Genomic DNA, 24,663 nt, shown 5'->3' on the forward strand with positions numbered 1-24,663 from the left:
ATATCAAATACATAATAATTATACTTTGTCAAAATTTAACAATAGTAACAATAGTAAATTGTAACATAATCTTTAAACTATTTTTTATTATTACAATGTAAGTGTACGCATGTTTAAATAGTATACATTCTGACTAAGCATTTTATAAAATATGTCATGCAAATATATAATGAGAACAAGAGAGCTTCAGAGGGAACTCCCAAGCTCATCTGTTGCTATTTTCTGTTGAGGCGCATAAATAAAATTGATTTAAATTAGGGGTATCAAAGTCATAGACAGATCCAGGGTAACCTTTTGACAATTGCCCCCCTCCCATAAAACTGAAATGTATTTGGTTTAAATTGTTGGCATGTGGGCTTTTGAGTATTCCCCCATGAAATTTTAACAATTTTTTAGTCTGAAAAGGTGCATTTTGGGCGTATTTTATTACTTTTTATCTCCTAAATTTATTACTTTTTATCACCTAAATTAAACATAAGCTTGGGATGGTTTTAGGACACCCCTGGATCTGCTAGTGAAAGTAACTATGTACCTGGCTTATGACTGTTTTTACTGCCCCTTTGAAACTTTATGTTAGAGGTCCCCTAAATCCCTACTTACTTCAGCAAATATCAAAATGAAACCCCTGTTTAATTCGCAGCTAGAGGCATTGTTAAAAAGTTACCTATTGTCACTGTCTGGTAACATTGAACCTATCCTTAACATAGTCAGGTAAATTATTTATTTCCTAGATTTTGAGTCAATAATTAATTGACCAACGTTTTTGCATCACAATGTAATGAAAACATAAAATAATTGCGTACTTACCATTAAAAATATATTTCCCCTTTTGTCGATATTATTGTTAATTTCTTCCTTAATTCCATTCACAAGTGCCATTTTCTCCATATTTCATAATAGTCAATGTGTTTCACATCTCAGAACTTTGGTCTTTCAGTTCATAATCAGACAAATCACATTGTTTATTCCACTTGATACAGTTTCAATAACCACTTCTAAAAATCCTCTTGGAGAACACTGTATATATCAATAAATCAGGATAAAAAAACAACAACAATATTTTCACAATCAATAAACTCCATAATGAAACAGCGTCAATGTTTGAAGGCTTAGACATCAATTTAAAGCCCTCATCACCACCGTAAGCAAACATCAATTTTTGTTTTTAAGTTTTCCATGCTCAAAACCCTAACTGTAATCCTAACCGCAACCCCGCTACATCACGATTTGAAAAGAACGTAGGTTCCGACCTGTACGTCACAACCTGAGCACTTACTTTAACAAACCAAATATGCCCCAAAAATGTAGTGAAAGGAATCCTGACAATGTAAACAATAATGCTAGCGTTTGAAGTCGCAATCTCTCCCCATACAAATTAGCACACACAATGTCTACTGATTTTGAAGATAAATCTTCCTATCTGGTGACACAAAACTGTTAACACGGTTCGAACACTATGGTAACTGTGATCAACCATGCTAAATTTGCTCAGGGAAATTCTTATGTAAATATGTTTTCTTATATAACAAAGTTTGGAGTAAAAATGAGCTCATTTTCCACAAAAAATTCAAATAAAACTTAATGTGACACTCTTATTTAAAATCAATACATACACATGTTTAACAAACATAAATTTTGAGTGATAAACCTTTAACTGCTTACTAAATAATGCATTTATGGAAAATATTAATTACTGATAATAAGATTGTAACCACATATTCCATAGTTTGTTAAAATATTAAATGATTATTGAGTGCTACATAAGGAAGATATACTGTGTTTTCTGCACCTTTCTGCATCTTTCATTCAAATTAACTCAGTATCATTCATTTTCAAGAACCATTGTTTTCGACATGTATTCATCCAGGAAAATCTTATTTGGGAGTAAGATAGCATCTTTAAGACACAATTGAGTTGAGTTGAATTGAAAATAAAGATATTCCTTTACAACTAAAAATGGCCAACATCCTTTTAGATTACTGACGTAAATGAAAACGTGATCCTCAACGAATTACTAACTAATACTAAATGCATATACAACCATAGTAATTACCCCTCTATACTTCATTAAACATTACAATCATCGTGAAAATAAGGATGTGATACATCACTGATAAAACGAATCGTTGCGTTAGCAAGGCAAATACTCCCAAAGGCGGGCACAGCCACAGAACGACAGTCAACAGTCACGAACAATGACTGATCTCGCTAAAAATATCATAACTATCAATTTACAACATCCTCTTATGTAAAGGTTCAAAATTTAAGGAATCAAATTTACATAGACGATCGAATTCCTTATGAAAGCAAAGATAAAGTTTACATAAATATACGTAATTCCTTCTGATGGCAGAAACATAATTCACAAAAATGAATGTAATTCCTTCCGATAGCTGCATGAGAAAAATAAATAAATAAATAAGTCCTTCCGAAAGTTAAGAAACAAAATTAGCAAAAATTAATGTAATTCCTTTCGATAGCAGTATAGCCAAAATCCAATGTAAACTTTTCTTTCCGATAGCAGAAACAAAATTTACAGAAGTGAATTAATGTAACTCCTGGCATAGCAAAAACAAAATTCAGATAAACTTGTTGAAGTATCTAAAAAGGACACAAATTAAAACCATATGTCTTTAATATATGAGTACTTAAGAAAAATCATAAAACCTTACTTCACATTGTACGAGACATTAAGAAGTTGAGAACAGCTCTTTTCGCTCATACCGTTTTAACTGGATTTTGCACTAATCCTTTTCCGTACAGTTAGAATCACGATTTTATTGCTATTAAACGGGAGCTTAACTGTCTCGGCACTACTTGACAAAGTGTAAAATGCGGCAACAGACGGAATCCGCGAAAAAGCTCTTTAAATCAGGTACATGAGGTAAAATGAATGTCAGATATAGTATATTTATATATATTTATATATATCTAAAACACCACAGAATTATAGCACTAAGTAGTCAAATTCATCTACTGTACGACTTCCGAAATAAAATCCAACTTATTATGTCGTCAACACAGAAATTCCTTCACTGATTTTGCTAATTTCCATATACCTCGAATATGCAAACAATTTCTCGTTCACTATGGATTCCCTGACTGAGCTCAATACAAAACCTTTTAATTGCACAAATATTGACAGGCACTCTTGAGCAATAACAAACACAACTAAATCCATGTACCGTAATTCAACATCGAACAATCGGATGAATTAACACAATTTGAATTATAGCCTCAACCTTGATGCAAACCAATTAAATTTCAATCATTTTTAAGTAGATAAAATCTTCAAACATAACTTTTTACAACCAAAAACCTACAGAAACTAATAATACTTCAATATTATCGATGTCGCATTAGATAACTGAATATTCTGAAGAAGTCCTCATGAAACAATTTTATCGATACATTTAATGTATATTTTCATTGCAACAGAACCATAAATTCCCATCGAAGGTGGCCGTTCTCAAGTTTTACAATCACGCGTGAATTATTAATCACTTTAATGTTCTTGATGGTAATTCATTAAACATTTATTAGCAAAAATCATTAAAAGAACCTCAAACGCACATGTTTTATATCCATTCGTTTGACACCATTTCTAAAATGACGATGATTATGACGAGATTAAATATTCATAATACAAAATGAACACCAGCTAGTTTCAATCCTATCTGTACATCGACAATACAGAGACAAAATTAAAATATTCAATATTTACGAAATTAGTCCAAAAAACCTTAAAAGCGATGACAATATTTTAAACATAAAAGCTATTAACTCCACATAAAATAAGTCTTGCTACTAAAGCTCATCCATATAATTTCACACATGGTTAACAAAGTGGCGAACTTTAACTGAGAAAGCTCAGCTTTGTTGGTACGAGACACGAAAAAAAACACATTTACATTCGCTAAAACATACTCCACAATGCAGATGACAAACACATTGGCTACTGTAAAATACACTCCCATAAGCGAAATCTCAAAATCGTGAAAACCTAGCTACGCGTAATTAACTGGAGACATCAATGTCACACACCATTAGTGATAGATGACCTATCGTCCCGTCCTGTGGCTATCCAATACTGGGCACTTAATTAATGTCCACTAACACAGATATATCACTGATAATCAATTATCACCACTAAAGCAATGTTCGCACAACCATACCCGCACAACCATACCCGAACGACATGCCTCATGAAATCTGCTAGACTGCAGTAGGTTTTTTACAAAATTTCACAAAGTAAGGCCAAAAAATTTAAATTGTGAGGGTTAAAGGATCATCTTGTCCAGAAATAGGAAGGAAAGGTACCAGAAGATTTTTTTGCAAGGCCTCATTTATCAATATTTAGAAACATGCGGGTAATTGAAATAGAGCATTAATGACATGGTTTTTCATTATTGCACACACAAATCAATTCAGAACTCATCAAATTTCATAATCATTTTTCTATACATCAAGAAACACAATTAATCAGCCACATCAAAAAAACATTAAAAACATTATTTAAAATCAAGTGTGTGTTTTTTTAATTGTTATATTACATTTATCATAAAAAAATAATGCTTAATAATGTAATTTCATTTTTAAAAACTTAAGCATCCATTATTTTGAAATGCAAAATTTACATTAAAAGAAACACTTTCCATCTACGCATGGATAAGAACAGTTAAGGAAATCATTGAATTTTTAAAAAAATCTAAATGAATATATTTCCATATTTAACAATTCCAGAACATAACATTTTCTTATAAATCACATCTTATTCTATTCAAATTTGACAACTTAATTGACAATATTCATTGTATATAAACCACAAGGGGTTCGATCTTATATCTAGTGTCAAAAATCACATAATACATTCATATTTAATTCAACACAATTGAATCTCATGTTTCTAATCTTTTATATTCCTTATTTTCATGTTAATTTTGAATTATGCCTAATTTCAAATTACATATTTAACTCCAGTCAAGTCCCTATAACATCATTTATCACAAGTGAAATACGAACATCTTATAAATTTATATCCACCGTTTAACGTTTGCTTTCGTATGCAGCGAATGCATATTTTAAAACAAAACTTTTCACTAAAATTTAATATGAAAATTGTCCCATACACAGAAGTTTAGCGAAGGCTATTGAGTTCAAATTAAAATTCAATAAAAACGAAGCATCAAGTTTCGCTCATGTTAAACTTATTCAGCAATTATTTAGCCAATAAAAACTTACAATTTGACAATTCATCTATCAAGCAGTAAAAGTAGGATGAAAATTTTGATAAATTTGTTTAATGTCGAAATAGATTACCTTTATGTCGAAAATACAGACAGCAAAAACAGTCCAACACAGAATGAAGGATGTTTTAGCTGAGACACCATAATAAAACTTCACACAAGAAAGCATCACGTTTCCATTTAATACAAGTTTGAAACAGAGAAAAATATGTGGCCGAGACATGCTATATGGCTGTATGTAGCTGTATGTAGAATGATGATTCACCGTTTTCACATCAAATCTTTCGTAACATATTAAGGCATCTTCTGGTGTCAATGGCTACAGTAAATAATATTTACATAATAAAACAATAAGAAACCATGGCGACTGAACTTTGATGTGAATTTTTCTGTGTCATTTCATTCAGCGAAACAGTAATACAATATAACTTTCGTAAAGAAAAATATTTGAACTCAGGATTGAAATAACAGTAAAACAACAATTAAACGCCACTGGGCTGTATTTATATAAATAATGCAAGTATAGACACATTTTCCTCAAAGGAATTGCCTGCTCCGAAAAAAATCAATGGTTCTCTGTAGATAAAAACAAGCCTTATTAGCTAATTAAACAGAATGTACAGTTGACATATTGGACATAAAAACAATTGTCAGCAAAAAAAATATGTTTTGTTTCAGGTAACCTGACCAAACCTAATTAAATGCCGCCAACACTTTTCAATTTTTTTTAAAGAAAACGATCCTCCTGTCATAAATCCAATTTTGTTTAAACATAAGCTGTCATTAATTTTTGACATAGAATAAAGCTCCATAACAACAGCAATATATGAGTGACATTTGCAAGAAATAGAGCTACCGTATTTGCAACAAAAATAATCTTGACAAAGTGTATTTGGAAAAAAAATTCCCGATCTACCCTACCCAGTAATTTTGGGAATGTTACCCTAAACAATTATTTTTTTTAGACCTTGCGTTTTTCCTTTGAAAAAATGGTCAAAAAAATTACTAGGTTGGTGATGCTTTTAGTGATGTTTTTATTGTACCTTCTTGTGCTACATTTCCTTGAAAAATAGTAAAATAGAAGGTCAGCTGTCAATTTCAATTGTAGGTAAGGCAGATGGACATGTAATTACTTACAACTACATACATGCCTTAGTGTCTAATCATTTCAATTAGTATCAGTTAACTACCAGCCCCAGGCCATAGTCGACACATACATTTCCATTCTTTGTAAGTGCAGAACATTACATGAATTAAAGTGATACATGTATATAACATATTATATATCCTTATATATATGCATGAAAATCTATATATACATGAAAATCCTAACATGTACATGATGAAAGTGAAAAATATCCAAAAAAGAAAACAAATCGCAATAAAAGCCAAAACATTCAAGTAATATTCAAAACAAACCCTTCAGATTAGTATCATAATACTAAATAAACAATTTTAGAACTTCACTTTAAATCTTTACATACAATATTATAACTCTCTCAAACCATACCTTTAACAATGATGCATTGACAAAGCTCAACATTTACAATGAGTTGGTTTATTTCAGCCCTTCTTGGGACAAAAATTTGGCCCCATTCCCCTCATAAAAAGTTTACTTCCCCTACCCAGGTAAAAAAATCCCCTTTAAAAAAAAGTTTGTTGAATAAATTATTTGAAATTAAGTTTACCATGATATGCATCATGTTTATTCTTTTTCCATTTTCGCCACCATTACCTTAAAAGTGGAAAAAAAGCACTGAAATGGGACCTCAATATTACAAATGCCCTCCTCCCAATGGTATGAGATGGGGGGAAAATATCAATCAAACATTTGTTCACACTTACATCATCATCTGGAGTGCTATCGTCACAAACTTCCGTTGCCGTGCTGCCAAGCTCCGCCTCCAGACTGTCCACCATGCATGGCCTCGCGCGTCGACGTTCCAGCATCTCAATCTCCGCCAGCTCCAGGTTGATGTTCTGCAGGTTCAGAGTTAACTCCCCTTGCTTATCACTCTTCCGCAACTGCTCTTTGAGGTCGTCGGAGAGATTATCCCCTGTCGATTGAACAAGCGAGACCTGATCCACTCCAAATATTTTGTCAATGTTTTTACGGGCTTCGTCTTCTTCTAACCTATCTTTTTCATCTTCTATCGTGTACGTTCCTGCTTCACTTATTTTATCCTCCTCTTTCGGAACTTGTAACTCCTCCAAACTGGATTTATTTGATTTATTTAGTAATGAAGACGGAATCACCTCTTTTGATCGAACTTTCTGAATTTCACGCTTATCTTCAATGTTTTTTTCACCAACCGATCTTTTGTTCATAAAATCCAACGACTGAGACAGTTTTGCTTGGTCCGTATCATATTTTATCGACTCATGATACAAGTCATGCTCCGTTATTATACCATCTGAGCCCTTGGGCTTAAGACTATCCACACTGCCGGTAGAATTTTTCCGGAACATTTTGTCTATCAAGTATGCCGAGTTTTTGTTATATTGCGTAGAGGGAGCTAGCACCTCCTGACTGGTGGCTTTTCGGGCACGTATCACAGACTTGGGCTTGGATTGGGCCGATACAGGCATCATACCATGACGCTTTAGGGTAGATGATTTGGTACCTGAAAAAGCAAAAAAAAACACGATATTTTTATCTGTTTTTGCTCTTGTATTTTATAATTAATTTTTTGTTAATTAAAATTAATTGCTTTGTTTTCATAGACAGAACTACTCAAAAGTGCAAATCTGAAAGTTTTTTTTTTGTTGTTCCCAAATGAATTTAATGTATTTACCTGACAATCACTAATAAATATACTTATCACAATTGTATTTTGGTCCCAAATAAATTTGATACATTTACCTGACAAGCAATAATAATATCCTTATTCTAATTGTATTGCACTTGACTTATAATCATAAGTGAACATCATTAATAACATACATATTTAACCTCGTTGCCTTGGCCAAAAGCCATTTCAACTATGTAAATATTTAAATTTCACGTAATGACCCTGACACAAGAGATACAATATTTATGTGCAATCATATTTAATGAGAGAGATAATAATCTAATAAGAAAGATAACTCTTTATGTAAAACCTTGTACTGTCAATTATAATTTTTTGAGTTGCCTACCTTTAGTATAAGAGCTTTCAACACTATCATCCTCTGTGCTTTTCGATGACGATGATTTGCTCATCATTCGGAGACGCTTGGCAGTAGCGGATTCCGTGGCCCAAACCTCGTCAATCTTATGTTGGCAGATCGGGGAGACCTCACGGCCTTCTGATACTGCACGAACCTGGACAGTGCTCTGTAAATAGCAGAAAGAATGTGATTTAATAATGTGTGTAAGCTTTCACATTATTTTGTAGATCAGATTCCTCTTTCATTTATTTAAATTAATTTCATGCTTTTTGATGGTTCATAGAAAAAAAATGTGAATCATATACATGTAATTATAATCATATTAACTCATTACTTTAAGCTGCACTCACACAGAGTCACCGTTTTGACTACTTTTTTTTTATTTTTTGTCTTGGAATGAGCACATTTTTGCTTAACTATCTGCAAACCAGTGATATAAGACTGCTGACAAAAGATCAGATTGCATATTTTCATATTTCGGTTCGAAAATTAATGTTTTATGGTTTAAACTGTTACTAACAGTTTTGGAAAAGTGCGTAAAACATCACTTTTTGAATTTAAATATAAAAATCTGCAATTTAATTTTTTGTCAGCAGTCTTATATAACTGGTTTCCATGCATTTTCGCAAAAATTGGCTCGTTCCATGACAAAAAATTGTCAAAACGTTCAATCTGATGGCAGCTTTAAAATAGCGAGTTTATTGAGAAATGATGTCTCTGTTACTGGCCTGTTTCAATGTCAAAAATGATTGATTAAGCAGTGCTGGAAAGTAAAATCAATTATGTCATTTCGGGTATAACATCATTGTTCTAAAAGCTGACACAATTTTCAAATAACATATCAAGTAAGTATCATTGTCGATGAATTAAAAGAATGAAATCAAATTAATAATTGTTTGTTTCAGTGTAAGCAAAATATTTCACCTCATGAACATCAAAAGTGAATATTTCACTAATGGAAAAGCCACTCATAAAATATCCCTTTTATTGCTACATCGGTGAAATATAAAGTGATCTTACACTGAAAACAACAATTATCCTCCACTTTAGATTTTGACATCCCAAATAGATACAAAATTTATTTGTTTAGCCTTTTTTGATAATATAGCTATATATATGTTTCAAAACATTTAGTTCATTATGTTATCTATAAGGCCAATAAGGTACAAACATTATATCAATGGGCTTATCAGCAATACTACATATGAGGACTGATATCAATACAGGAATTTTCTACCCTCACTGAAGGTGTGAAATTTGTTTTTAATGGACTTACAAAGTCACTAAAACAACCAAACTGAATTGAATAATGACCTTTGGAAAACGTTTGTATGCTCCGCTATAATACTTTTTTTTTTTTTAATTATATGCAGTTCTTTTGTTAAATGTCATGTCATCACTCTTTCTTCTAACAAAAACACCAAGGCTTGCCAGCTGTTGTTGGGGTTCTTTAACACTTGGACAAGGGGCATAATTTCGAAAATTATTAAAGTCAGAATTATGGGCCTTCTTAGCACAAGCCCACAAGACCTCCACTGTTTAAATACTATTTGGGCTTGCTCAAGTTCTTGATCTTATACAGCAGGGCTTGCTGAATTTTGTTTATGCCAAGTACTAGAGTAAGAATTCGGGCTTATCTGTCCAAAAGTCTAATTTCAAAGATTGCCTTGTTATAAACATGTGTGCTTAAACATCCTGAACAAGTTTTTTAGTCATGCCCAAGGACTGCATGCCAAAATTTGCATGCCAAAGGCTACAGCGACCACAGCAACAACACCAATGAAATTACATTTACCTAGACTTTTATTTTTGTCATAAATCAGATGAGATAACAAGAGCACTGCTGCGGGAATGCCAACGCTGGTCTATTGTTTTTCAGTAAAAAAAAACAGAGGCATAACTCAATAATAGAGTTATATAGAGACTGGCACATGTAGCTGTACATGTATGTATTGTCTTTGGCAATATACCAAGTTTCTCTTGAAAATCTTGAAAAGTTTTAGAGTTATGGCCAAGATTAAAATTTCTGCACGCCAACATATTTGGCAACAACAACACCAAGGCTATGAAAAAATCATCCACTTTCATTCTTCGAAAAAACAACACCACCAGATGATCTTAAAAAAATCTTACCCCCCACCCCCCTTCAAACCCATGAAAATGTCTGGGAGAGCAACTTTAAACCAAATATGAAAAAGACACTGACCTTTATTCTTCGAAACAAAAAGTTGAGGAAAAACATCTTACTCCCCCCCGCCCCCTTCAAAATGCCGGGGAGAGCAACTTTAAACCAAATATCTTTTCAGGACGGCCTTATCACACATGCTCTGGTTATCAGTAAAGAAATGTGTGACATGATGACTTTCATATGTATCTTGGCAGCCTCACAATCTGTGTACTATACACCACATGATCTCATTACGCTATGCTAATAAATGTACATGTTTTACATATTAAACCATTTACATTATGTCTATTTTCTGGCTTATGAGTGTTTTCATAATATTGTCAATACAATCTGCCAGATAACTTAACATGCACGAATTGTTGTTTAAATTTGTTTTTAAGTTACTAATCAGTTATATATTTTATACAAGTCAAGCATAGCCCAGAGGCCCTATTTATAAAGTATCTTTGTGAAATTTTGACTTGATGAGAAATTTAGACTTTTTAACAATGTATTTTGCCTGCTTTTAATCAAATTTATTCATATTTATTTATTTTCACCTTTATCATATGTTTTGTGTTAAAACATTGTAAGTTTACCTTAAATTCAACTTCATAAAAATACATTTTACACTTAGTTGAAATTGTTCAGCCCCAGCTGCTATTTAATTTGTTCATTTAAGAAAACATTAATAATACCTTCCTTAGTGTTGACTTGAACATCTCCATACTTAAAGCCAGCGCCAATGTGCAAATTGCTTTATAGTCCAACAGTGGTGGCCGTTTAAATGAAATGCTTTCGAAATCATTTAGTCAGAATCCCAATAAGCTTTTTCGCAGACACATGAGCATAAACACTAATTTATATTCCTTCGTACTTTTGAACATCAACTCTAAGTTCCATGGTAGCTTTCAGTAAATAATTATTTTTTTAAGCTTGATTGTGACAAAAGCATGATAGCTTATAGAATCACTCCCCAGTCTATTTCCTGTAACTAATGGTGAACATAATTAACAAAATTTTACTTATATATATACTACATATATGTCTTTCTTATCCATCCATAACAATTTATCATAATTTAAAAATGAGATAACTTTGAGATAAAAATGAACCCATCAGTTTTAAATCTTTTATAACAAGTTAAACCTGCATGTTTTAGTCCAGCATTAAAATGGCTCATTAACTTGTATAATAAATGGCATCCATTTCTTTTCAATGAAAATGTATGCATTAAAAGCAGCTGTAGATTTAAGATTATTTTCATTGAATTTTTATCTTTATTCTACCATAAGTATACGAATTTTGCTGTGAGATTTCTTTTTTAGGTCATACAAATCTATTTTAGTGTGTGTGCTCATATCTCTTCCAACGATAACGAATGCTGATTTAAAAAGAGACATTTGTGCCAACACTAAGAAATTTATTTTTTATTTTTCCTTCACCAAACAATGAAGTTGGAAGCAGGGCTGTGTCTTGCAAAAACTGACTAAATGATATTCTGTTTCTTAAAAAAGCAATTCTATAATATAATATGAATCATGCTGAAATTAATTTCCTGCATGGAAATTAGCAGTGTTGTTCGTTTTGAGAGATCAAGTAAAAATGTCCCTAGTCCAGGTTGGACTTGAATCTATGACCTCTTGGGTGAGAGGCTGATCCCTAAACGACTTAACCACTTTAAGGACAAATTTAACTTACCGCTGGTTTCTCCGGAGTGGTCTTAGAAGTAGTAGTAACTTTGTGTCTATCTACAGCATGAACAGTGGATTTACTTTTCTCCGGAGTGACTTTCTCTGACGATGATTTAGACGCCTTTGACGATGATTTAGATTCTTGTCTTTCTCGGAAACTCTTCCGCAACTTCGGTGGCATAAAGTCTCCCAGACTTCGGCCCTCCACGTTTGCCGACTTTGGTTCGTCGCCAAAATCGATGGTGAAGGCCATGTTGGCTATGCCCTCGGGAGTAGTGCTGGTTGTGGGATTAGTGGTGCTGGTGTTGTTGCTAGTTGGCACGTTGTTGGCGTTTGGCACATCGCTGCTGGTGTCCGTGCCCGCCTCCCCTGGTTTAGGGACAGGAGGTTGTGAGACATTTGTCCGTGGACTTGTGGCAGCTGGGGCGCCCTCCATACTGCTTGCCCGCTGCCGCTCTGTGAAGAACAACCACAAATCCGTTAGAAGATGATATTTAAATCATGTGCTTTAGTTAAACAAAATGTGCATCAGACTTGAATCATGACCTGAATTTTACACAGCACTTCTAAATCCTGACCAGTTGCCCTGGTAAACGTTATAATTTGGGCTAGTTGGTACATATACTAAGTTGTTGCTTTTTTTACAGTTAACGTTTAAAAAACCTCTAATTAAAGCACTTCCTTCTATTTCTTCTTGTTTCTATAACCACTGTTAGAATATACAACAACTTAATGTTAAGTTAATATAACACTTTTATATCATATTTATGTATGTATATATTAATTCCACTCTTTCATGAACACATGTTCATATATGCAAAACTTTGTCATGCAACTTGACAATTATTGTAAATTAAGTACTCATTCAAGTATGTTTCATAATAACGCAAACGTCATTTCTGATCTTAATAAAAATTATATTTTTGTACAGCTGCTTAATATCTGTCACTTTTTCTTTTTATAGTTCCTATAATAATGATCAAATTAATTTCGGAAAAGTTGACATAAAACACCTGTTTAATCAACATTCCATTTTTTTTCTGACATAACTGCAATTTCTTCAGATGAAATATTTAATATTTTAATCTATACACTGAATGAATATTTAAAAAAAAAAAAATTGAAAACAAACGGTTTCTAAAACACAAACGATCAGAGACATAAGATGGAATGATGTCGCCATAATTATCGAAATTTATTCTTTAATGGTAACATTTGTTTTTCTCAATGACAATCATAAAGATGCAAATTATGATTAACCCACAGCTTGAACACATCTGGTTCAACTATTAGTTGAACTTAACCATGACGACACAAAATTGACAAAAAATGTAAGATGCAAAACTTGACAAATACATTCAACAAAATAATGCAAAAATTATCCGCCTGAACTAAAAATCCCCAAAATTAATTCCACCACACCAACCAGACGATTTTAGAAGACTCGTACCTGGTGGAAAAGGATTTCAAACAACTTAACTTAATCGCAATTAAATACATACTTTTCCTGAAAGCGGCTCTAACTTTTCCAATCATGGTTGAAGTTATGTATATTTAGTTCCACCTTATCAATTTTTAAACAAACACTTTCGCAACTAAATATCAGCGTCACTTTTCATGAGAGCCGAAACTGCTTTAATAAAAATAAACTCCCCTAACAGGTCATTTTGATAAGCCTACGGGGCAGAAATCTACTAACATGGTCAGATTAAATAGACTCTATCTCCTATCAACTAGTTATCTTGAAAATTAAGGTATTAATTTATGTCTAGTGGACAGTCGCAAGCTATTCAGACATATTCAGACGAAGCCGCTGGAGTTTGGTATGCAGGTTATTATGGTTATTCAAAACTGTGGTCAACAATGCAGAAGATAGTATACATCTTTATCATCATTATTCTCTACTTAAGCCATCTCTTTGTCATAATTCCATTCAATGCCGTTACCCTATTTGTATGATACCCCGCTTTGTATGCAATACCTCCTTTCTATCGGGATTGGACGCAAAACAGTTTTAACAACTTCTTTATTGAACATCACTTACAACTTTTTCGCTTTCACTAACGAAATTGAGGATGTTTGCCTAATAATCAAATCAAATGTTGTTCAAGGGTATGTACCAATGTACTGGATCCTTAACACTGCAGGCATTACCACACAAAAGATTCTTCCTCCGCAGTTTCTGACCTCATACTCCTTATTATCTGACCATGAGATTGAACGCCAAATGCAGTCGAAAATGATGACCAGCATCCAGGACACTTTACTTAATGACCTCTCAACATATTTCATTTGAATAAAGCAGTATTGAGCAGAATGAAAATGACCAGAGTTAAGTTCTTTCAAACTTGAAACCAGAGATTTCTTTAAATTTCAAACCAGAGATGTATTTCTTTAAACTTTAAACCAGAGTTAAAGTCCTTTAAACTTTTAACCAGAGTTAAAGTCCTTTAAACTTTAAACCAGAGTTAAATTCCTTTTGAACTTTTAACCAGAGTCAAATTCCTTTAAACTTTAAACCAGAGTTAAATTCCTTTTGAACTTTTAACCAGAGTCAAATTCCTTTAAACTTTAAACCAGGGTTAAATTCCTTTTGAACTTTTAACCAGAGTCAAATTCCTTTAAACTTTAAACCAGAGTTAAATTCCTTTTGAACTTTTAACCAGAGTCAAATTCCTTTAAACTTTAAACCAGAGTTAAATTCCTTTTGAACTTTTAACCAGAGTCAAATTCCTTTAAACTTTAAACCAGAGTTAAATTTCTTTTGAACTTTTAACCAGAGTTAAATTCCTTTAAACTTTAAACCAGAGTTAAATTCCTTTTGAACTTTTAACCAGAGTCAAATTCCTTTAAACTTTAAACCAGAGTTAAATTTCTTTTGAACTTTTAACCAGAGTCAAATTCCTTTAAACTTTAAACCAGAGTTAAATTCCTTTTGAACTTTTAACCAGAGTCAAATTCCTTTAAACTTTAAACCAGAGTTAAATTTCTTTTGAACTTTTAACCAGAGTCAAATTCCTTTAAACTTTAAACCAGAGTTAAAGTCCTTTAAACTTTAAACCAGAGTTATATTCCTTTAAACTTTAAACCAGGGTTAAATTCCTTTTGAACTTTTAACCAGAGTCAAATTCCTTTAAACTTTAAACCAGAGTTAAATTCCTTTTGAACTTTTAACCAGAGTCAAATTCCTTTAAACTTTAAACCAGAGTTAAATTCCTTTTGAACTTTTAACCAGAGTCAAATTCCTTTAAACTTTAAACCAGAGTTAAATTCCTTTTGAACTTTTAACCAGAGTCAAATTCCTTTAAACTTTAAACCAGAGTTAAATTCCTTTTGAACTTTTAACCAGAGTCAAATTCCTTTAAACTTTAAACCAGAGTCAAATTCCTTTAAACTTTAAACCAGAGTTATATTCCTTTAAACTTTAAACCAGAGTCAAATTCCTTTAAACTTTAAACCAGAGTTATATTCCTTTAAACTTTAAACCAGAGTTATATGCCATGCTAAGCACACTGTCAGCAGTAGCTAAGTTAAATGTGAAAATTTTCAACCCTTTTAAGGTATAACGAAGGTCAGTTATCTTGCATGATAATGACAGCAAAGCTTTGACAATACAATGACTTTTTACTTGAAAACAACAACAACAACAACAGATAAGCTTATGAACAATCACCACTGAAAGGGTGTTCTAAAAGCAACAACTTGCCATTCAAAACGTGCATCAAAACTATGAGTTTACCAAATAGTTACATAGCAAAGAAAGATAACTCACGTGTATTGAGATCAGATTCCTCCTCCTCTCCCCACCATTTTGGCTGACCATAGAGTGGTGTCCCCTTTTTCACTGTGGATAATTCTGAAATAGGGGAGGTAATTTGGTAATTTAAATAAATCAAACATAAAGGGAGATAACTCATAACAACTGAGCTCAGAATCCTACTTTTTTCAACATTTCCACAGGCTGTAGAGTGTTGTCTTTGATAACTCGGAAATTAGGGCGATAACTAAGTCAGTTATATCATTGAAGATCAAAAGCCGGGGATGTGGTCCATGATACACTCTCTAAATTCCAAATTGAGGTTTAAGTCTGTCAGTAATGCACATAATTTATAGCTGTTGAATTATGTCCAAAACCTGCATCAAAGAGAAAAAAATCATGAATATCTCAGAGATAAAATATTTCCTTCTGCACTAGAACTAGAGTGTGGATAACTTCAAAATTGAATTTTCTTAAAATAAACACTACATACCTCTTTTATTGTTTAAATTAATTGACCTTGGAACTGAATTTTAAAGAAATGTATGGTTGTCATATACGTAAAACCTTTAGAATAGCTTTTTTTTACTATTTGAAGTGTTGCCATTTTACATTGAAATTTATAGGAAAATTAATTTGTAGTGGATAATCTTAAGTTTTGTCTTCTTGTCCGTGGGAGAATAATCTCAAATAAGGGAGATAATTTTCCATTTCAATAATCTTATTGAAGAAGGGAGGTAAGTCAGATAGTGATCCTCTTCACTTTTATGTCATGCCCACTTAATAAAATAACAGCCAGCAATATTTTATAAACCCATACATGGACCTATTGAATATTATATGAAATCTCTCTCATAAAACGTAAAACATAACCATCAGAAATAACCCTAACATTATGAACATTAAAGTGTTAAAGTTAAAACCATTTTATGAAATTTCATTTTAAACCGTAATATACTGACCCTTATGCTCATAATCGAATACCACATAATTTATCATCCATTCTTATTGCTTTATAAACGATAAAGATCAAAGGTCCAAACTTAACACAGCATCACAGAAATGTCTTTAAAATCGCTTCATCTCAGTTTAATATTGGACATCTCTGTTTAAATTATTGAAAGCTGAACATGGATTACAGGTAATGAAATAAATGCACTCAGGAGCTATTAAACTTTCAAGGACATTAGGCGACTATAAATTAATTGCTAAATTTTCATCCCTGCCCTCCCATTTTTTTTCCGGCGCTCCTTAAATGCTATTGAATCAAATAAAAAGGTTGAACTGAGGTCCGTATTTGCATATCTGTAGATGGTAATGTACGGCGTTTATTCATGGCAGCAGCTGTTGATGTAAACATTCAGAAGTAAAAAGGGAGAATCGTTACCATAATGTTCACATGATGTTCATGGTCCATCTAGAAACACATGTATATAGTCCCTTATGCAATAAGAAGGAGCATGACCACATTTTTAACTGTGAAACTGTCATTTTTAAGAAAAATAAAAGATAGAAAATAAAATGTTACCTCCCACCCCCATTTTTAAAAAAAAATGGATAAAAATCGAGCAATTAATTTGTATTGGCCTTACTTATTAATGTAACAAACTATACTAGACTGAGTCAGGAATAAAAATGTCAAATTATGATCAGTCTTGCTTACAACATATTGGTAATTAATGCAATTTTTAAGTATGTTCAATTCAGTTATGGTTGAAGGTTGGTTAAGAATCAAACCTACTAAAAGAGCCAGTCACTGTTTATATCAATTGCTTTACATGCTTAAATAAATTACGGTTGGCTTCACATGCTTTTAAACAAAGAACAGCTGACTGCTGATTAAGAAATACTGCCGTCACAACAGACAAAAGAAAATGTTGACCACTAAATATTGGACATATTATTGCCTTGATACCCCATATTATTCTGGTATCAATTGCAAGGGCTTTATGTGTCGACAAAAAATATGCCAATTTGTTAATATTATGGAACAAACATAAAATAACGAATATTTTGGTCTTGAAAGAATTGGCAAAATAAGTCCTTGTTGCCAACTGCACAAATAAAAAACATATAACAAATATATTTGCTCATCACATATCTTAATATATATATTTACTATCATATTATTATTTTCATGTATTACCTAAACAAAACACATGTCTTTATGGCTGAATAATTCAGAATAACACCAAAAACATAGGACCAATTTGTTTCAGAACAAGAATCCCCAGTATTTGATTTTCCAGAATGTGTGTAGGAGTGATTTCCAGCCCAGACCAAATGATTCATTTCTTCTGAAATTTGTATGCAAGCCCTGGGCTACATGTTATATTGCATGTGTGAAAATTCGAGCCAATGGCAGTGGCTTTTATGGTGGGTCTGACAGTCTTAAAGCTGCACTCTCCATGGACATTTTTGACAATTTCTTTTTTGTCTGGGAATGAGCAATTTTTAGTATAAATATTTGGAAACCAGTGATATAACACTGCTGACAAAAGATCAGATTGCAGTTTTCAACACTTATGTCTGAAAAATTGATGATTTATGACTAAAAGTGTTGCAAACGCTTAAAGAAAATTGACATTTTTTTACAGTATTTCAAACAATTGAGAGCTGTTCCAATTCAAAGCGTTGATGCCAAAATAAGCTGATTCTGAGACAATTTTTGTCAAAACTGTCAATCTGTGAGAGTGCAGCTTTAAAGTAAAAATGGATTTTTTATGTTATAGTTGGAACATATTTTGTAAAATCTTAATGATTAAGAAAGCCCCAGCAGTGAGCAAAGTCAGCCAGCCCAGCCCTTCTTAGTCATTCAAATTTTACAAATATGTTTCAATTGATTTAGATTATAGGCCGGGAAAGCTGTTCATTGTAAAGATGCAATTTTTAATGATTGAGAGCAGTAGTTAAGCGATTTCATTAGATAAAATGTATGCGTATAATTATCTTAATCGAATTTGCATTAAATCTAGAGCAAGCTCAGCTAGAATATACACAAAAAGGCTCAATATTGAAAATTACTAAATATATTCCAAATTAATCTTTGATTTTTACAACCTTTACTGTACCATGCACATTTATTCCTTCAGGGAATAATGGTTTTACTTATCAGTATTTCCAAGCTAAAAAAATATTTCAATGCTTCCAAATGCCAACAGAAACCATATCCAAGGATGATGAAGACGTCTATTGCAGACGTCATAGACGTCAGCCATTTCAGTTATAATATCTTTCCAAAATTTCATTCATAAAAAAACCTCGATATAAACTAAACTTACATCATAGTAACCATCAATTTCACAATCACAAAATAATATCAGACATAATTTCCGACACCAGCTATCTCCAAAATCTTAAAACAACAATGGTGGTTGCATTTCTGGCAAATATTTTCTGAGAATTTTCCCATACAATTGTTTGTCAGCAGTGATCCAGTGTCTGGTTTGTGCCAAGAGAAATAAATGGGCTGCACTTGATTGTAACATAAATATTGACTGACATGGTGGAGATATATAATAGGTTGCTTTTTTAGGGGTGCATGCATGTATCGCTTTTCTGCAAGCCCAATTAAAAGAATTACATAGAAATGTCCCTCTGGTTTATGCTTTTTGTTGTAGAAACACAATCATTCAACGAAAGATGTCCTACAATTATTTGTCAGCAATACTTCGGTCTGATTTTTACACCAGCTGCACATAATTACAACATACATATTGAATGGCGCGCTATTTATAAAGGTTGTCTGCATAATCATTGGACGAAATTAGCACAAGCCAACAAGCTGACTTCACTGGTAAAATGCTTTCCAGGTAAGTTCAAATTTGGGATTCTTTATATACCATGGCTTGTCAAAAAAATATATTTACATTCACCTAGTCCTTTGAATAGATAAAACTATAGGTATTATAACGTCATTGTATATTTCTATATTGCGCTCTGATTGAATAAGTGCAACATCATTTAACACAAGGCATTTTGTAACTGCTTTTATAAATTTTAAAGTTTGTTATCAATTACATTTCGTTAAAAAAACAAAAACTCAATCGCAGAAGATACTGATGTTTTTAAATCGTGATGAATAGTTATTTAAGATGTAAATATAAGTATTGATCGCATTTTTACTTGCATTTATGCTGTATGAACGCATAAGCTCAAGCAAGCAAACTACCAAGAACAACTAGCGCACTTCATGGAATTTGCGCGCGTGCCCTACTGAGTTCATACAGCATAAATGCAAGCAAAAATTCCTCAATTGATTCCATGCATTAGTGCAAGAATCCAAAAGTCTCATTTTCAACAACTGCATAATTCAGTGTTTCTTATTTTAAATGAGCCATTACATACAAGACATTAACTTTGAAAGTCCTTTTAAATTACTTTCCATTATGCAAAAACACATTATGGGAGAGATATTGTCAGCATTATTGCCTTCTGTTAATGGCACCAGAAATACACCATCTGCATTTAATCTTGATTGTAACATGAAAGATTGACTGGATGCTTGTTCATTAAGTTGCTCTTTTTAGTGTTCATTATATAAATAAAATGTTTTTTAATTTATACACCTTATTACATACAACAAGTTAACTTGAAATGTCCTGTGGTTAATAATAATAATAATAATAATAATAATAATAATAATAATAATAATAATAATAATTATGATAATAATAATAATAATAATAATAATAATAATAATAATGATAATAATAAAAATATCTTCAGCAATATCCAGGTCTATTAATACCAAGAGAAATACACCATCAGTACTTAGTGGTCTACAGAATATTTTGTCCAATGACAAGGCAGTATTTTTCCAGTATTTTTATTACAGTAACTCAGCAGTCACCCATAATTGAATTTAATCAGATGAAGTGATAGTATGACCAGTGGCTGGCCTAGTTAGTGGATAGTTTATATCATATTATGTAGACCACTATTATACCTGTATGCACTTACACAAAATTAGTTATGCAACTTTAACCATTACTAAATCTTGATTGTAAAATAAATATGGACTGGATGTTTATTTATAGGTTGCTGTTTTTTCATATACATAATTTAGTGTTTCTTAATTTACACACAAGTACTAAAGGAATGTCCCTCTGTTTACTTTCCATTAAGTAAACACATTCTGGGAGAGATATGGCAGCAATACCCCTGTCAGAGAAATACACCACCTGCACTAGATCTTGATTATAACATAAATATTGACTAGATGTTTATATGTGGGTTGCTGTTTTTTCTGTGCATGCTCTAGAGATTTCTTTTGATGCTCTTTTAGGTGACTATGAATTAATAACTAGATTTTCATCCCCACCCTGCCCCACGTTTTCCGCAGTCCCTTAATTTTTCTACTCAAATAAAAATGTTGAACTAGGGTCTGTATTTACTTATCGGTCCGGTACTGTCCGGTAATGGGGTTTATTTATACCCACAGTGTCTATGTATAACATTCACATGTAAAAGAGGAGAATTGTTACGAACATGTTCGTCGCTCTTCTAGAAACACACATTACATTGTCCCTTATGCATGAAGAAAGAGCATAAACACATATTCAACAGTGCAACAGTCATTTAAAAAAAAAATATACAGTTATTTTATATTGGCCTAACATAAATATTGACTAGATGTTCATTTATAGGTTACTGTTTTTTGTGTGCATGCTATGTATTGATTTCTGTTGCATGCCCCATTACTTACATTTTATAGCTTGGAATGTCCTTTCGTAAACTAAACATCATAGAAACACATTCTGGGCAAGATATCCTTTGAAAACACACACTACATCTAAGGTATTGGTTTGACTAACGCACCGTATAATGACAAAATTAACATTTAATCGAACACCGTCAAAGGCACTTTAGAATCAGCTTATGGGGCATTTAGTTTCCACGAATCATTTAAAGCATTGAACAGATATAACATCCAAAGTCAGATATACAAAATTAAACTATTCAGGAATTCCAGAACTTCCCAGCAGACATACACTGCCAAATGTAAATTGTCAACCTGCAGTATATATTTCCAAGAATTAGCATAACACTCCCACAAAATATTCTCGAATCCACAGCAAGTTCCAAGTATATCTTCTGAAGCAGAAAACCACTGCCACATGTAATTATTCTAATCAGATTCCTCATTTATCTTCATTATAAATAATTACTGGAGATCTGCAACCGTGTGACCTGTCACTTCCAACTGCCATAGAAAAGGTCATACAGCCCATATTGTAACCTTATTGCGGATCCATACGGTCTAGTGGTAACACACTTGACAGTCAATCCTTATTATTATTAATCAGAGTACGACATTGATGTGAGTGCCTTTCCATGATTATCATCTACTGAGGAAGGTTTAGATATAATAGTTTTAAAAAAACATAGGTGTTTGTGTGATTTTTTTTTTATATATTACCAGTATACACTCTTATGTGCAAGGGGTGGGGTGATTGGGGGGGGGGGGGGTCATGGGAAAGGGGGATCATGCCCCATGGTCTGCCCTCTCTATCATCAAATCCTAAAGATCCACCCATGAACATGTATGTTTCCAATATTTATTTATTGAATTGCCCTTGTGGCAAATGCCAATGTGCTACAACAACTCAAGGGAGACAACTACTATTCCTTACAATCTTAAATAATTAATAGTTGCTAGCCTTGTAGTTTCTATGTGTCTTACGTGAGTTTCTTTTATGTGTTGCCAAATCCAGGATCATTAAAGAACTTCAGAGAACAATAATGTTTCCCCCGGTATATTTAGCTGGTAATAACATATTATGTCTCTCATAACCTGTCTCAAAGAAATATTGTGTGTGTATCTTATATTCCCAGTTGTAAGAACAATTGACCTTCACCAATGGAACCTTGTTTCAATTTATATTTGGTGGAACGTTACATGAAGCAACCATGTCAACATTCCATTGTCTTGACATAAACATGTTTACTCACATTATATTGTAATAATTGGGCTGATTGTTCAGACCTTTGTTAATGTTAACAACATGATTTTCGCCTCGTTGTTAACCGCCTCGTTGTTAACTCTTAAACATGAACTATTTGATTATGTTCTCACATATTTAAATATACACAAGTACAGCTTAAACACATGTCTCAAATCTTGTTAGAAAAACAGCAGATCACAAATGTATCCATTAAACTCCCAGATCAGTAGCGATTTAAAAGTTAACAAAAATTATTTTAACAATGTCGTTAACTTTCACAAAGTTATGAACAGTGGACGCATTTAATACAATTTGCTTTGTATTTTTAAGGCAATTAAGGATTCAAATTTGACACACATCTAGTTTAAAGATCCAACAAAACTTCCAAACCATCCTCTCTACGAAAACACCTACCATTAGGGAGAATATTCATGGGGGCTCCGGTTCCCCGTAAAACGCGACTGGGGACTGTGTCGATTAGCCCGTCGACGTTGGAGCATTCCTCATCCATCGCAGCGAATATCTCCTGCGCAGTTTTCTTGATCGACCCCTTGTAACGCTTCTTCGGCCATGTGTTACATCCCAGACTGGAAACACATAGAACATCCAAGATCAACAACGCCATAAACATGTGTTAGGAATGCCATCCCTTACTACAACAGAGCATAACAACATAAAATGATTGAATCAAACCCGAACCTAACACTCAATATTTTTCCCCATTGATGAGTAACCCATAACCTATAATCTACTCCATAAAACATATTAGCTTGAGCTATATAGGACTAGCTTTGTCTCTGGTTTGGTGTTTGTTTGGCCTTGAATCTTGAGTCTGTACCTATCAAAAAGATCTTGGTTTTATTTCAGTCAACTCAGAGAGTCCCCATAATTATTTTCCTTCATTTTCTACTTAAAACTATAACATATGGGTATTACCATTGCATTATTTACGAGATTAACTGGTGCATAATGGATAACATGATCAGGTTTTCATAATGCTGCCCCTGCCAAAGACAACACCAAGCAGTGCAACTTCTACTTCGGAAAAACAAACAGCAGCTGATTGTATTAAACTTGGATAACTTCGGAAAAACGAACAGCAGCTGATTGTATTAAACTTGGATAAGTAATCCAAAGGTTATCTTTTAGCCAGTATGCACACATTAATAATTTGATTGGTTAATCATCATTACTGTATAAAAATGGATCAATCAATAACCATTGTGGCAAACTTTGACCAATCCAAAGAATTAACCAGGTTTAAACAACTGGATGTAGCATCAATGACATGTCCATAGAATTATACAGAATAACAACAACCATAGTCTTACCTAATGGGACTTGATCATTTTCACAAGATTATGTGCAGAAAAAAATGTTAGTAAGGCCACAATTTCAAAATACATTTTTGGTCCTGATCAGACCCCCATTTTGAGGGACTGGTATGTAGGTTGTTATATTTTTCGCTATCTTTTTTTATGAAAAAAGATTATTTGAACAGAAAAAACAACAACAATAACCTAAGAGGCTAAAAAAGAATTGGGTTGCAGGTAAATTTAAGAGTCAGTCATGTAAGGCAAAACAACCAACTGTTTTTTTAATTGTGGCCTGACTACCAAGTATGCAAATGCTGAGATGGAACAAGTGGGCAATTTTCTTGCTCAATTTCCCAAACATAAACCACATTAAACACTTGAAAATG

The 24,663-nt window shown here is 32.8% G+C and overlaps 1 protein-coding gene across 11 annotated transcripts in view; it reads right to left on the reverse strand.

Annotated features, from left to right (window-relative positions):
• LOC128207571 (centrosomal protein of 170 kDa-like) overlaps positions 1 to 24,663 on the reverse strand; it is a 111,921-nt gene that overhangs the window by 22,478 nt on the left and 64,780 nt on the right. For 9 of the 11 annotated variants that reach the window (XM_052910590.1, XM_052910589.1, XM_052910588.1 and 6 more), the window contains 5 exons: positions 23,376 to 23,548; positions 16,030 to 16,113; positions 12,265 to 12,713; positions 8,385 to 8,562; positions 7,092 to 7,870 (listed from right to left, as the gene is read on the reverse strand). In XM_052910590.1, coding sequence (XP_052766550.1) covers positions 7,092 to 7,870; positions 8,385 to 8,562; positions 12,265 to 12,713; positions 16,030 to 16,113; positions 23,376 to 23,548 — 1,663 coding nt within the window. Of the gene's footprint in view, positions 1 to 7,091; positions 7,871 to 8,384; positions 8,563 to 12,264; positions 12,714 to 16,029; positions 16,114 to 19,295; positions 19,339 to 21,721; positions 21,792 to 23,375; positions 23,549 to 24,663 lie in introns of those variants that run through there. The other 2 variants (XM_052910598.1, XM_052910599.1) reach the window with 2 other exon arrangements.

This window comes from Mya arenaria, chromosome 11 (genome assembly GCF_026914265.1).
Source record: "Mya arenaria isolate MELC-2E11 chromosome 11, ASM2691426v1".
NCBI classification, from domain to species: Eukaryota; Metazoa; Mollusca; class Bivalvia; order Myida; family Myidae; genus Mya; species Mya arenaria.